The sequence below is a fragment of the Gracilinanus agilis genome, chromosome 2 (assembly GCF_016433145.1).
Source record: "Gracilinanus agilis isolate LMUSP501 chromosome 2, AgileGrace, whole genome shotgun sequence".
NCBI classification, from domain to species: Eukaryota; Metazoa; Chordata; class Mammalia; order Didelphimorphia; family Didelphidae; genus Gracilinanus; species Gracilinanus agilis.
The window spans coordinates 571,807,257-571,824,007 of NC_058131.1; the positions used below are offsets into that span (position 1 = coordinate 571,807,257).

Genomic DNA, 16,751 nt, shown 5'->3' on the forward strand with positions numbered 1-16,751 from the left:
TGTATTATTATGTACATACAAGAAGTACCAAACAAAAGTGGGACATGAAATCCAGTCGGGGGTGCTGAGAGGGGTCTTACAACAGACTTCTACTCCAATTAAGGCAGTCTTTTCTTTCTTTTTTAAAATTCAAAGGTATTTTATTTTCCAAGTTACATGTGATAATTTTCAGCATAGGTTTTCTAAAATTATAAGATCCAAACCATTCCCCTTCCTTCGTTCCCTCCCCCCCATTTGGAGATGGTGAGCAATTTGATCTGGGTCATACATGTATAATCATGCAAAACACACTTCCATGTTGGTTACTGTTGTAAGAGCCCACTCATACATTTCCACAGGGCCAGGAAAGGTTTCATGGAGGGAGGGAATGATAATATTTAAGCACTTCCAGCTCAGGAAGCCACAAAGCTCACCTTCCTTGCCATGATTAGGCCAGAGGGTTTGTGCGAAACCTTGAATACCACACCACCATTTCCAGCTCCCAGTTCACTAATCTTCTCAAAGTCATCATCCTTCAACTCGCCCACTTTCTGTTTCTGGGTGAGAAAAGCTTCCAGACGCTTACGCTGCTGTTCATCCAATTCCAGCTCCTCCAATTTCTTCTGTAGTGCCTCAAGATTAGTCCTGCCCCAAAAGAGGAGAAAGATGCACACAATTAAAATTCTCCCTGTAGGACAGTCCATTAGCCTTACTGGAAAATAAAATCAATAAGGAATCACTTCTCTTAACCAGGGGAGAGGTGATAATATAGAAGAAAGAGACCTTGGCCTAGCAGTCAAGAAACTCATATTTTATTCTAGTCTCTGCTACTATGTGACCTTAGGTAAGTCACTTCAGCTCTATGAGCCTTATAAAACAAACCTGATGATACCATTCAACTCTATTATCTTATTCTATGAGTTGTGAAGGCTGAAAACAATGCCTAGGACCACAGTATCATTCTTATATAAAAATCCCTGGACATAATAATAGATCCTTGGTTCTTAGGAAGGCGAAAACAATGTTGCTTTTACAACTTTCCACCCTGGATATCTAAGGGAGGAGGTCAAACAAACCCGAATGGGTCACTCAGACTCAATCTGGGGCCTTTATCTCATGTCAGGGATATATGTGAATAAATGTTTGGGCTTGGTGGGCTCACAATGTATACACTTTTGTTTCATTTTTTTCCAAACTCTACCCTCAAAAGAAGACTGTTAAAATGTTCCAAAACTTATGAAACAGTAGCTGTGTGATAGCTACTTCTGAAATCTCAGCAGGGCCACCTACAAAGTCTGCCTTTACAGGTAGCCGCTGGAAGAAATGCTCAAGGCAACTGGTAAATGGGAAAACTATTTAAATAATACCAGCAATAGCCAGGTGAGAAAGAGATTATGTATTACCCCCAAAGAAAGCAACTGTTTTTAATACAAAGTTAAAAACAGAACTTGTGAGAGTTGCTAGTCCTCATATATTATAGACACACATAAATAATGACTTGGGCATTTCATAATCATACATTATGGCATTGCCCCAACTCCCTATTTGGCATGTCTAATGAGGAGGAATGAACTCTAATTTAATTATTTTTCTGGCTAACAACATATGCAGAGATAAAGGGACAATAATTATATCACTGTCAGGAGAAAGTTAGGCCTGGGCTTTGTATGGGTCCTTTTCTATGATTTCCCATTCCTATCTTCATATTCTTTTCATCTACTAGAGAAACAGGCATTATGTCTCTCAGACTAAAACCTATAACTTTAGGGAAACTTTTGCAACAATATTAGGGGGCAGGGGGATCATGGAAAAAACATGAGGCTAAGAATCAGGGCACCTGGATTTTAGTCATGGCTCTGGTATTAACTAGAACACATCAAGCAAGTCAATTCACTTCTGGGGAACCTCCTCAAATGTATAAAGGGATTTTTAGGTATGTTCTAATTCTATGATTTCTATAATCCTCTAAAGTCTGTTTCTTCACCTATAAAATAGGGATAATATTCTGTCACTGGGGTATTATGAGAAGCAATAAGAAAATGGATGAAAATCACATTCTGAAAAGGTAGAAGCACTATATTAATGTAAAGGAACACCATTATCATTACCAAACACACACAAAAGCTTTTGAATGCTGAGTATATTTGAAAAATAATTCACTTCACACACCTCTGCCAAAATTTTAAAATCCAATCCAGGAAAAAGCAAATTTTCCAAAGAAGAAAAAAATAAGATACTCCCTGAATAGGAAAGTCTCTGTCACAAAATGGTCTCTGAGCCTCTTCTATTCAACTAACCCCAATAGTTATCTGGCTTCAGCACTCTGTCCAATTCTCCATTCCCTGACCAAATATGTGCCAGATCAACCCTATAGCTTTTCCCCATTCTCATTAGCCCTTGGATTCCCTAATTGTTCTAGCTGAAATGGGCAGATGGACACATAAATCAGAAAAGGGAAAATGTACAGGAACATTCTCATTCTCATTAGTTCTCCCCCTGCCACTTCCCTTCCCCTCTCTCCCGGCCCCCACCACACACCCACATACACCTCTTCTCAAGAGAACAGCTGTGACCAGTTCTATCATGTTCACCACAACATAGATAAAATAGACCATTGTTAGCACGAATTATGCACGTGGCTGCCTTGCAGTAAACACAGTTCAGTGAGATACAAGAAAATTATATGCTTAAAGTAGGAGAATGGGAGAAAAAAACCCAAGAGCTGTCATTTGTGCTCTGAAAACACCAAAGATGAAGTGAAACAAATGGAAAAAGGCGGATCCTCTGAACATGAACACATCTCTTTTCTGTCGCATCCACCTGCTAAGCCTAAATACCCCACATCAGCTATAATCTCTCATTTACAGTTCAATGGATTAAGAGGGGAAGCAACATACAATCAAAGAATGCCAACCCTGGAAGGGCTCTCTGTGATCTTCAAATACACTCCCCTTACATTGCACAGGAGAAACTGAGGCCCAGAAAGGAAATAGGCTGCCCAAGGTCACAGGTTATTTGAAACAGAATGACTTTCAGAACCTAGTTCTATTCACCCTGGGTTAGGAACTCTTTCTGCCATACCCCAAAGCTGTCTCTGTCTCTGATCAAGGACCACACAAAGTTCTCAAAAGCTAGTCAAATAAATGATTGAAGTAGAAATGAAAATGAATTCCCAATGTGTTAATAATTAATGGTGCAAGTATAACAATAGCACCTTCCAACCCCACTAACCACAAATGGCCCTGGCTAGTTGCCAAATGCTGCCCAGTTGATGCAAATCCAAACCATCCCTTCCCTTGGGCCTAGTGGTAAACTACCATTGGTATGAAAAATCTTAATTGCTTGAAGGAACAGATGGAGAGATACAGGGAAGTTCAAGAATCATCACACAGAAAAAGAAAAGAGTTAAAGATATAAGAATCCTTAGAGATCACCTCCTCCAAACTCATTATTTTACAAATCAGAAAACTGAGACCCAGAAAGGTAAATGACCTACCAGTATAATAGCTAGTTAATTAATGGCAGATTCAGTATAAGTGGCCATCTCCCTAGTCCAGTGCTAATTCCAGGAGTGCAGCTACAAAAGCAGGAAAACAATTAGAAGTTGACATTTTAGGCAAAGAAGGTTCTTTCCATCTCCCTCAAATCACATTACATAAGTGTCTACCTACTTTGATTACACATTAGGCCAGGTCTGGAGCTAACTTGAGGGAACTAGACATGCCCCAAACCTGTCAACAACAGAGACTGGGTATTACTTTTATATGTTTGCAGAGCATCTAAAGTCAGGTTTGGTTATCCTTTCCTGGCATTATGTTCCATCCTGAATGGTTCAGTTCTACAAATGCCAGAGCTAAAGCTTTAATCTTTATAGCTATCATCAGTCCCAGAGGTAGGTTTGAGAATTGTTTTCGGGAACAGTGACAGTGATGTTTTTGTGAGCACCTACACACCTGTCATATTGGAGGAGAAAAGTGGGCGGCCGGAGGCATGCTTTGCATGAGCAACCACTGTCAAAGAATCATGCAATAAAAACCAGGTAGCAAAAGAGACTCAATTGTGAGAGAAAGTAGCTGGGCTAAAGCAAAGTGAAAAAATATTTTTCCATGGCTATGTTCTTCAGAGAGGGAGAAAATATAGATTGGTGGAAACATAAAAAGGGACATAAAGGGCATTATTCTGGCAACTTAGAATCAGAAAAGAAGTGGGCTGATTAGGGAGTGAGATCAATCAATATATATTTATTAAACTCTTACAGAGAAGCAAAAACAGTTCCAGCCCTTAAGCTTCCCATCTAGAGGCAAAGCCCTGTACATAAAAAGTAGATGGAGAGTAGCCTTAGAGAGGAAGATAGAAGTAGGGGCTATGGGAAAGGCCTGGAGGAGTTTAAGGTGAGTTTCAAAGGAAGCCAGGGCTTCAGAAGGACAGTATTTTAGAGGGAGAACACACTTGGTAGGTACAGCAACCAGTACAAAGGTATGGTGACAGGTTCAGAAGTATTCTGTGTGAGGAAGTATAATCAAGACTGTTATGGCTGGCTTGTACAGTGGATAAAGAAAAGTACTATGTTGAAAGATGGGAAGAGACCAGCTATAAAGAACATTAAATGATAAATAGAAAGTTTCTATTTCATTTCAGAGCCACTGTAATAAAATGACGATCCTACCCAAATTAGTTTATTTATTCAGTGCCATACTATCAAACTACCAAGAAACTTTTTTACTGAACTATAAAAAATTATAACAAGGTTCATTTAGAAGAACAAAGCAAGGGAAATAATGAAAAAAACAAAACAAAAATGTGAAGAATTGGGGCCCAGCAGTACCAAATCTTAAACTATATAAGGCAGGGGTCATCAAAACAATATAGTACTGACTAAGAAACAGAAGAGAGGATCAATGGAATAGACTTGGGGTAAATGACCTCAGCAAGATAGTGTACTATAAACTCAAAGATCCCAGCTTTTGGGACAAAACCCCACTATTTCACAAAAATTACTGGGAAAATTGGAAAACAGGATGGGAGAGATTAGGTTTAGATCAACATCTCACACCCTACACCAAGATAATTCAGAATGGGTGAATGATTTAAATATAAAGAATGAAACTATAAATAAATTAGGTGAACATAGAATAGTCTACCTGTCAGATATATTTCAAAGGAAAGACTTTAAGACCAAGCAAGAGATAGAGCATATTGCAAAAGGCAAAATGAATAATTTTGATTACATTAAATTAAAAAGGGTTTGTACAAACAAAACCAATGCAACCAAAATTAGAAGGGAAGCAAAAAATTGGGGGAAAATCTTTGTAATAAAAACCTCTGACGAAGGTCTAATTACTCAAATTTATAAGGAGCTAAATCAATTGTAAAAAAAATCAAGCCATTCTCCAATTGATAAGTGGGCAAGTGACAAGAATAGGCAATTTTCAAATAAAGAAATCAAAACTATCAATAAACACATGAAAAAGTGTTCTAAATTTCCTATAATTAGAGAAATGCAAATCAAAACGACCCTGAGGTTCCACCTCACACCTAGCAGATTGGCTAATATGACAGCAAAGGAAAGTAATAAATGTTGGAGGGGATGTGGCAAAATTGGGACATTAAAGCAATGCTGGTGGAGTTGTGAACTGATCCAACCATTCTGGATGGCAATTTGGAACTATGCTCAAAGGGCTTTAATAGACTGACTGCCCTTTGGTCCAGCCACACCACTGCTGGGTTTATACCCCAAAGAGATAATAAGGAAAAAGATCCATACAAAAATATTTATAGTTACACTCTTTGTGGTAGCAAAAAAAATTGGATAATGGGGGGATTCCCTTCGATGGGGGAATGGATGAACAAATTGTGATACCTGTTGGTGATGGAATATGTGTCCTTTAAAATTATTCTAAGCCCTGGGAGACTACATCTCCCAGGACTCTCTGCTACAACTCCCCACACACACACACACACCTCTCACTTCCTTTGTGGGAGGTGTTGGAGAAAGTATGAGTTTTGGCGCCTTTTTGTCTCTCTGGGCTCTCAGCTCTCTCGACTGGACTCTTGACTCTCAACTCTCGACCCAAGAGGCTCTCAACCCTGGAGAGAGAAGTACCTACCAGAGGAGACACTTTTCCCCTACCTAACTTTTCCCTTTCCTAACTAAATAAAACCTAGCTATTCTAACAATAAATGCTACCTGATCTTTATTGAGCTCTGAAGAGCTCGGGTCAATTTCCCCACTGGGCTGTGGGCTACTGGCTAGGTTATCTTCTTTCCCCTCCTTCCCTTCCTCTGGCTTTCCCTTCCTTCTCCTGTCCTACCTTTCCTCCTATCACTCACCCAAACTCATAAATACTATTGTGCTAGAAGGAATAATGAACTGGAGGAATTCCATGTGAACTGGAATGACCTCCAGGAAGTGATGCAGAGTGAAAAGAATAGAACCATGAGAACATTGTACACAGAGACAGATACACTGTGGTATAATCGAATGTAATGGACTTCTCTACTAGCAACAATGCAATGACTTAGGACAATTCTGAAGGACTTATGAGAAAGAACACTATCTACATCCAGAGAAAGAACTGTGGGAGTAGAAACAGAAGAAAAGCAGCTGCTTGATCACATGGTTCAGTGGGGATAAGATTAGGGATGTAGACTCTAAACAATCACACTATTGCAAATATTAATAATATGGAATAGGTCTTGATTGGAGACACATGAAAAACCCAGTGGAATAGTTTGTTGGCTATGGGAGGGGCAGTAAGAGAAAGGGAGGGAAAGAATATGAATCATGTGACCATGGAAAAATACTATTAATTAACTGAATTTATTTTAAAAAGGGGGTGGGGTGGGGAAGCCACTGGTGGGGCTCAGTGGATTGAGAGCCAGGTGAAGAGACAGGAGATCCTAGGTTCAAATTTGGCCTCAGGGGGGCAGCTGGGTAGCTCAGTGGATTAAGAGCCAGGCCTAGAGATGGGAGGTCCTAGGTTCAAATCTGGACTCAGACACTTCCCAGCTGTGTGACCCTAGGCAAGTCACTTGACCCCCATTGCCTACCCTTACCACTCATCTGCCTTGGAGCCAATACACATTGGCTCCAAGATGGAAGGTAAGGGTTTTTAAAAAATCGAAAAATAAAAAATAAAAAAAATTTGGCCTCAGACATTTCTAGTTGTATGGCCCTGGGCAAGTCATTTAACTCCCATTGTCTAGTTCTTACCACATTTCTGCCTTAGAACCCATACACAGAATGATTATAAGAAGGAAGGGATGGGTTTTTTAAAAAGAGAGAGAGAGCCACTGGCATTTATCAAGTAGGAGAGAATGACACAATCAGACCTACACTTTAGAAAAATCATTTTGGCAGCAGAAATAGAGGATGGAGTGGAATAGAAAGACTTCAGTCATCAGGAAGTCTGATTAGAAAGCCACTGCTCTAAAACACTAAGAGCAAAATGCAAATTAATCCTACTCTGAAGTCTCAAACCCATCAGATGGCAAAGATGACAAAAGAGGAAAATGACAAATGCTGTGTAATGCACTGTCCAGTCATTTTAGAAAACAACTTGGAACTATGCCCCCAAAGTCATTGTGCAAACACTAGGTTTATACTCCAAAGAGATGGAAGAAAAAGGAAAAGAGCTTATATGAATAAAAATATTTATGATAGTTCTTTTCATAAGCAGTCCAAGACTGAAAAATAATAGCTAAACAAATCATGCATATGAAAGTAATGGAATATTATTGCACCATAAAAAATAATGAAAAGGAGTTTCAAAGGACTGAGAAAGTATCTATGAACTGGTGCAGAATAAAGTAAGCAAAGCCAGAATTACTTACTTATACAATCACAACATAAAGACAACTTTGAAAGGCTTTAGAATTCTGATCAAGGCAATCATACACCACAATTCCAGAAGATGAGCATATTGCCCACTTCAGGTCAGAGAAGTGATGACCTTAAAATGCAGAATTAAACCTATTTTTTTTAATATGGCCAATATGGGAATTTGTTTTGATATCTGTAAGGAAGGCTTTATTTTTCTTTTATTTATTATACAATTGCCAGGAAAGGATTAAGAGGAGGAAATAACAAATGCTTACTTAAGATAAATAACACTTTAGAAAGAAGACTAATGAAATTAGCCTAAGTGAAAGATGATGTTATTAAAATTCCCTGGAGTTCGTACCTTCACTTTATAATTATTTATTAAATAGCAAAAAGCAGGCCAGAGAAAGAGAGAAGCCTGAGACACATGTGGCTGGATAGCTCTTTTTACCTCAAGCAGGCAGAGCCAGCTCTGAGTCAGCATGCTCACCCTCTCTAGTCTGTGGTTGCAAGGGAAGAGAGCAACTTCCTGTCCCCTCTGCCAATTTACAGTCTTCGTGACACCCTTATCCCAAGCCTCTTAGACTGCTGTACTCAGACAAGAAGTGGGATCTTCCAGACACCAAGAGTAACCATGAGGTGTTTAGAATAGCTACATAGCCCAAGTCTGGCTTTTCCTAGCATGATAGACAAGAGGAGGGAGGACACCACTCATGGCTTCAGGGATATGGCTCAAAGGTTTTTTGCTTTAAAATCAATAGGTTGTTTTGAGGGACCAAAGAAGGACTCAGATTAATAATAACTTTCCACAACAACAAGGGCCTAAACTAGGGTAATGATTGGGTAAGTGGGGGGAAGGAATGTATGCTAGAGATGTCATAGAAAAAGAAATTACAAGATCTGGCAACTGACTACCTACACACACACACACACACACACACACACACACACAAAACGAGTGAGAGAAAAGACAACTAGAATGTAATGCCCTTGATAGTAACAAGGAAATGTGAAAAAATGATGTGTTTGTAAGAAAATATAATGAATTCTGTTTTAAGTAAATCTGCTTTAAAATGCCTATGGCATATTCAGTCAAATGAATAATAGGCAGGTGTTGATTTAGGTAAGGAGCTCACAAGAGACATCAAGAAGAGATAAACATATCTGGAGAACATGAGTTTAGAGATGGACCCATGCAGGAAAGCTAGCAAGATACTTTCTTAAGAAAAAGAGTAAAGAGAATAAAGTCTAGGACAGGTTTGGGGGACTCCCTCAGTTAAGAGATAGGGCATGGATAAAAACTGAGCAAAGGAAACTGAAGAGATTACACAGGTAGGCAGAGAACTGAGATCAGTCAGAAAACTCAGAGAGGACAAAATATTGCCCAAGGGAAGTAGGCAGTCAATAAAGAGCCAAAAGGTCAAGACAGCTGAGGACCTATCACCATCTGGATCAAAAACAAACTTCTCTGTTTTCTTAGATTTTCTTAGATTTCTCAGTTTTCTTAGATTTAACTCCCTACCACATAATCTTTGATCTAGTGATACTGGCTCACTTAAAGTTCCAGGTAAGACACTCCATCTCTTGGGTCCAGGATCTGGTTGTTCCCCAGACCTGGAATGTTCTTCCTCTTCCCCCCAACCTCCTGGCTTCCTATCTAAAATCCCACCTTCTACTTAAGTCTTTCTCAATCCCTCTTAATTCTAGTGCCTTCCCTCTTTTAATTATTCCCTATTTAAAACTTGTATAGAATTTGTACATTTGTTCACTTATTGTCTCTCCCGCTGAATGGTGAGCTCCTTGAGGGCAGGGACTGTCTTTTGCCTCCTTTTGTAACTCCAGAGCTTAGCGCAGGGCCTGGTATTTCATAGGTTCTTAATAAAGGTTTATTGCCTGACTGAAGAGCCCTAATCTTGGCACCTTCCCTCTAAGATTATCCTCAATTTATTCTGAAAATATCTTGTTCAGTTATGGCTGCTGGCATACTATCTCCCCTACTAGACTGGACTTCTTTCCCTTTCTTTCTATTCCCCCTAGTTCAGCACAGAGCCTGCCACATGTGTATCTTAATAAATGTTTACTGACATTTTGCAGACAAGCCTAGTAGCTTAGGAAAGTCCTGGAGAAGATGATGAGTATTTTATAATGTGGAAGAAACTGAGGAGACTGGCAGACCAGAACAAAGTATATATTTATGAGAAGAAAGTTAGATTAGCTGGATATCAGGCTCTTATTTTAATTTGAATAATAACAGTTCCTAAAATGGAATGAAAATTATCTTCTGATTAAAAGGGGACATCTCTTAATATAAATACTTGTTGGCTCTCTGTATGACCCTGCCCAAGTCCCTTCTCATTGGGCCTCAATTTCTGATCAAAAGAAGAAGCTAGACTAGATTATCTCTTAGGTTACCTTCCAGTCCAGAATCTTATGGAAAAACTATTTCTTGGATTTAAACAAACATTCTCAAATAATGCAAAATACTTTTGTTACATGTCCACCCACTCTTCCACTCCTATAAAATAATTTTCTCAAATATTGTACTTCTTGAAATGGGAAGGAGAAAGGGAAGGAACATCATAATTTTATTGGGAAGAAAAGACAAAAAACCAGGAATGGAGAACAAAGGACTGGAAACCCAAAGAATGACAACTCTTGCCTCTTGTAGGGAAGAAGGAGGCCCTATGACCTGAAGTGTAGGCATAATAATGATTTGAGGAAGCAAACTGGAGTGTCTCTATTTATTCTTGAAGAAGGTAAATAAATACACTGTCATACCAGCTGTCATTGTTGTTCAGTCATTTAGATCATGTCCCTATGACTCTGGGGTTTTCCTGGCAAAACTATTGGAGTGGTTTGCCATTTCCTTCTCTAGCTCAATCTTACAGATGAGGAAACTGAGGCCAACAGAGTAAAGTGATTTGCCAAGGGTCACATAGCTATTAAGTGTCTGAGGCCAGATTTGAATTCATGAAGATGAGTCTTCCTGATTCCAAGCCCACTGCTCTATCCACTATGCCATCCAGTTGCCCTTAGAAAAATTTAACAATTCCACCAGAGTATATGCTTCATGAAAGCAAGAAAAATGTTCTACTTAAATATCTCTTCCTAGGAGGCAGCTGGGTAGCTAGCTGGATTGAGAGCCAGGCCTAGAGACAGGAGGTCCTAGGTTCAAATCTGACCTCAGACACTTCCTAGCTGTGTGACTCTGGACAAGTCACTTAACCTCCATTGCCTACCCTTACTGCTCTTCTGCCCTAGAGCAAACACTTAATATTGGTAGAAGGTAAGGGCTTAAAGTTTAAATATCTCTTCTTAGCATGACATTGGTTGGAAGAACCAATTTCTTTAAAAGAGGCGGTTAAATGTGAACAACTTCTTGCAGAAATACCATTAACAACAATATCAACTTTATATAACAATTTGGTGTTTGCAACTTGAGTCCTAAACTCCTGAAAAAAATTCCGTTTTAAATAGAATATAGCTATTCTAAACTCAACTGGATAAGACCAGAATAGGTATGTTCAAGCCATATTCCTGCCAAGCTGTTGTGTTCCACTCTCTGCCTCTTAATTCTCCTCCTCACTCCAGTTGTTGAGAATTCATCATGTCTAGGTGAATCCAAACTCAGCTGGGAGCACGGGCACGCACACACACACACATACTCTTTTCCCCTTATACATTTTGTACACATTTACTAGGGATCTTGTCAGCTCCCATTGGTTCAATAACCACATTACCTAGATGACTCATAAATCTACATGTCCAACTCTAATCTCTCTCTTAGTTTTCGGTCCTGTGACACCAATCGCCTCCTAGACATTTCAAACTGTGGTTCTTCTCAGCTCATCCAAAATAAACTTCAGAATCATCACCTGACCCTCTTCTTAATTTTCCTACTTCTGTTGAAGACATCACCTATTCACAACGGAGGACTCATTCTTGCTTTTCTCCCACATTCAAAGATTTACCATATCTTGTGATACTACCCTCCATGACACTTCTCCCATTTGTCTTCCAATAGTTTTCCAGCTTGTAGTCTTTCCCTTTTCCAACTTATCAGTAACACAGTGGCCAAGATAATATTTAAAGTACAGCAAGTTGTCATTGATTCAAAAATCTCTAGTGGCTCCCTTCTATGTCAAGGATAAATTGTAAACTCATCATCCTGGTATTAAATGACCTTCACAATCTGGTTCTAATTTCTCCTTCCAGACTTGAAATTTTTCTCTTTCACACATTCTATGCTCCAACCCAATTGGTCTACTTGCTATTCCCTGAATATGTCATTTGCAACTCCTTTCCGTAACCCATTTTGCACAAATTGTCTGTCCTCATGTTTATAGTGTCCTCCTACAAACCTCTGCCTCTTTAAGAATCATTAGCTTCCTTTACATATCAACTCAGCTGCCATCACTTAAGAGAAGTCTTTCCTGATCCTCCTACTTGTTAATATACTCTTCCACCTCAAAAAAAAAATGGTAAATGTATTTACTGTTTATTTCCTCAGTAAAATGAATAAATGGAAAAACATTTGTTAAACTCTTATTTATTGGTCAGGTTCTGTCCTAAAAACTGGAGATACAAATACAAACACAATAAACCAAACATAAATTAAAAAGGTACCTTTTATCTTGAGATTAATAAATCCTGTTACTGTGCAGACTCTTATTCTCTAAATTTTTGTTTTTACGTAATTTCTCCTTTATAATTTTCTACTCACATGGCGCAATGTTATCAAATTAAACTCTTACATTACAGACAATCAGTCACAATTCTACTAAAAAGAGGGAGGCACCAAAAACCCATTACACTGGTTTTAACAATTTATAAAAATTTGGTCTTATTCTAATCAACATAGAACATTTTTCTAAATGAATTTCATGTACATTTCAAGTTGTCTTTCTTAAACAATATTCTCTAGAATGAGCAGGAAGTAAGGTAATTCCTTTTTTTTTTTTTTCAAACCCTTATCTTCTGCTTTAGAATTGATACCAAGAACTAGTTCCAAGGCAGGAGAAAGATAAGGGTTAGGCAATTGGTTTTAAGTGATTTGTCCAGGGTCAAACAGCAAGGAAGTGTCTGAGGTAAGATATGAACCCAAGACCTCCCTTCTCCCGGCCTGGCTCTCTATCCATCGAAACCATCTAGCTGTCCAACTAGAACAATTCTTAAGAATCAAATACATAATCTTTTATAAAATGGATGAGAGTCACAACAAATTTCTCAGTTCAAGACACACAATTCAAAAACGTTCTTTCTAAACTGATTTCTATTTTACTCTCTCACTTATCTACAATTAGAATTTTAATAAAACTTATTCACCTAAATTATACAAATTTTTCTATGAATTAAGTGAGCTTCAGTCTCTCTTGACAGGTTTTTCCCTTTCCAGTAAAATGACCTTCCTTTAAACAATAGAGTTGCTTCTACCCAGGCAAAGGATGAATCTGTGTGTAATTTTACAATTAGCTAAAAATTCATTATAATTATTCAGCTTCTATAAAAATCATTGAAATCACAACTTCAGAATTCACAGTATTTGCAATTCAGTTATACATTTAGTCTCAGATTAGTTAAGAAACCATAACCAAAGGCTCCTTGATGGGGGCAGCTGGGTAGCTCAGCGGATTGAGAGCCAAGCCTAGAGATGGAAGGTCCTCGTTTCAAATCCGGCCTCAGACACTTCCCAGCTGTGTGACCCTGGGCAAGTCACTTGACCCCCATTGCCTAGCCCTCACCACTCTTCTGCCTTGGAACCAATATACAGTATTGACTCCAAGACGGAAAGTAAGGGTTTAAAAAAAAAAAAAGGCTCCTTATTATGTTTTTCATGTCTCTCAGACTTTGGATTTAAGAGATGTCAATTTATTCTAAAAAAAAATTCTCTTTAAACACAAATATAGTTATTTTTTGACTTTCATCATTTATAAAACATAGAACATATATGGTCACATAGCAATTACACAGACAACATTCAAAGATATGATCATGGTCTTTTTTTCTCTTGTTTCTTCAGGAAAAACCTAGTTTGAATTTAAGCAGGGGTAAGAGGCAAAAGAGACAAAAAAAATGCTTATTGGCAAAGTTTTCCTTCCTGATACTCCTACAGGGCCAAGTCCCTGTTGGCAGATCAGACAGATTTAAGCCTCCATCGGGTGGATTTAAGCCTCCATTTTGCCAGACTCTTTGCTGAAGCACACATAAGATAAACAATCCTATTCTCATTTGAGTTACTTGTTGCCTAACTTACACAGAATGTGCAATTTACTATGTTAATTTACACACAGAGACACAAAACACAAGAAGGACAACAGGCTGCAGCTTCATTTCCTTTGAGATTCTAATTGGTCTAATCCTTCCACAGGAGAAAAAAAATACTTTAGTCAAACCATTCCAATCAGCTTGCAAGCATCCAAACCATACTTCAAGGCCAATTGGCAAGAAGTTCCAGGGAGGCCAGGACCCGAAATCCATGGGTTCCTATGGGTCTTTACCAAATTTCTCAATTAAAGAAGCTTACTCAACTATAAATGTTGAGAATTCAAGAAATCAAGCAGGATCAGACACTTACAATCCTGATGGAAGGGAGTTTAGGATTGTGAGTGCAAGGGGCTTGGGCTTGTACCAGGGAACCAGAAGCCTATTCCCAGGACCTGGAATCTCACGGCACTAACACTCCAAATACCCACAGCCCCAGCTCCCAGGGAAAGGCAGAAACATCTTGGCCTCTGTTTAATTCCCCTTTGAAAAAGCTTAATCTGCAGTTTCAACCCCTGCATATACTCATCCACAAAGTGTTGGGGAGCTGGAAAAGAGGCTGTCTCCCTCTCCCTCCTCTCATGCTCTTTCCACACCTACTCCCCAATAAAGTTTAGTTCTTGGGGGGGGAGATAAAATCTTCAATGAATCCTACTTTTTTTTTAAAATTTTTTTTAAACCCTTAACTTCTGTGTATTGGCTCCTTGGTGGAAGAGTGGTAAGGGTGGGCAATGGGGGTCAAGTGACTTGCCCAGGGTCACACAGCTGGGAAGTGTCTGAGGCTGGATTTGAACCTAGGACTTCCTATCTCTAGGCCTGACTCTCAATCCACTGAGCTACCCAGCTGCCCCAATGAATCCTACTTCTGACACCAATTGATGTCAAGTTCTGAAATTAATCAAACTCACATATAAATGAAAACGGTCTCTTTATTTGAGATTTGGAGGGTTTCAAGTCAGTGGCACAGCCATGCATCTGAGTATATAAGGAAGCCAAGTGAAAGATTTTTATGGGTTCAGAAGGAGAACGGGTCTGTCATGTGAGGAGTGAGGCCTGCTCATGACACTCCAGGAACCTCTGGCCATCTAAGCAAGAAAATAGGCTTCAGGCTGCTGTGAGTCTGGAGCTATGGCATGGTAGGCACTGGAGATAACCTACTGGGAATTTCATGGGTTGACAGTTCCTAGATCCCTATACTGAACAGTGGTAGTGTCTTGGACTACTTCTCTAAAGGAACTGACTCTTTTAATGATTAGACATGCAATAATGAAGTGGTCAAAATGCAGAGACTCACAATGAAGTATTTAAATCAAATGGAATAGAGTACATCTTTTTGTATGCCCAAGAGCCCATTCTTTTTGTCATTCAGAAACAATAGCAATAATCCTCTACACAAGTCACCCTATTAGCCAATTATCATATCATTGCTGGAGCAATTATCAGGCACCCGACTTGGGATCTGTCATAAAATCTAGAGTGTGCCACATGGGAATTTAGTCAGCTTTTGATGAAGCTATGTCACATTTTCATTACCACCTTTCCAAAGGGTACTGGTGGCATTTCAAAAACCAGGAAGAACAAAATAAAGCCAAACCTAAAGCCAAGAGAAAAGAAGAACAACCAAATTCTATTTTTCAGAGACAGTGTGTGAATGCTTTACTCCTAGATCTTCGACAGAAATTTCCACCCAAATTTGTTCAGCAAACCCTGGAGAAAAGTCTATCCCAGTAGATCAACCCAGAAAGAGCCAAAGACTATATTTGAAGCTATAAAAGGGAGGCCCCCAAAAGTGTCCAGCAGACAACTAGCCCTAAATGCCCCTCTGAGAAATGAGACTACTGCCAATGTTGTTTCCTCAGCATCAAAGAGAAACATTCCAAATTCTCCTTCTTCAGATGACATGGAGGGTTTCAAGTCAGTGGCACAGCCATGCATCTGAGTATATAAGGAAGCCAAGTGAAAGAAAGGCTTCTGCAGCAAAAACTTTATATCATTACGGATTAAAAATTCCTTATTATAGGCTTTTCTTTTTTATAAAAAGCTCTGTGTCTCTAGGAAAGAATTTCATCTCCTTTGTTCCTGTATTAGATCCCTCCCCCATTAATGTTCTATATACTTCCCCACATCAACCTTAGATGTATATATGCATTTATCAAATAAAAGAACTTTATGGAATTTGAGGGGGGAAAAAGAAAACAAGCTTCACTAGATCAGCAGTTGTACTTGGTAGCTCCCAAGTAGCCCAAGTTAGTTGTTTATAGGATAAACAAAACTCAGATGCCCAAGGTGAAGAAGCACCCCAACCTGATTAAGACCAGGTCTGCCAGGAATGTGGAGGGGGAGGTTCATACTGCCAATATGTCCTTTTGATAAAAAGGGAAATATTACAACTGATATTAATAGAATATTAAAATTAATTCTTCTCAATTATATTTGGGAAAACATCACAGAGAGAGGAGTGGTAACCAGGGAAGAGAACTTTAGATATAAAGATGGTGAGGGGGTCAAAGGGGAATAGATCAACAGAGCCCATCCCAGAAAAATAGAGCTGATTTGATGTTCATGGAACACCCTGAATAGGCATACTCAGAAATATTGCAAGATTGGTTCCAGACCACTTCAATAAATCAAATGTTGCGATAATGCAAGGAACAACAATGTTTTGATTCCCAGTACATATGAAAGTTAT

General features: G+C 39.0%; 1 protein-coding gene and 1 pseudogene across 1 annotated transcript in view; one reads left to right on the top strand and one right to left on the bottom strand.

The window, feature by feature from the left end:
• The window catches only part of MAP2K1 (mitogen-activated protein kinase kinase 1), a 108,988-nt gene that overhangs the window by 56,382 nt on the left and 35,855 nt on the right, over window positions 1-16,751 (bottom strand). Inside the window, exon 2 of the mRNA XM_044665336.1 lies at window positions 414-624. Coding sequence (XP_044521271.1) covers window positions 414-624 — 211 coding nt within the window. The remainder of the gene's footprint in view (window positions 1-413; window positions 625-16,751) is intronic.
• Window positions 15,217-15,895, top strand: LOC123238041 (annotated as a pseudogene).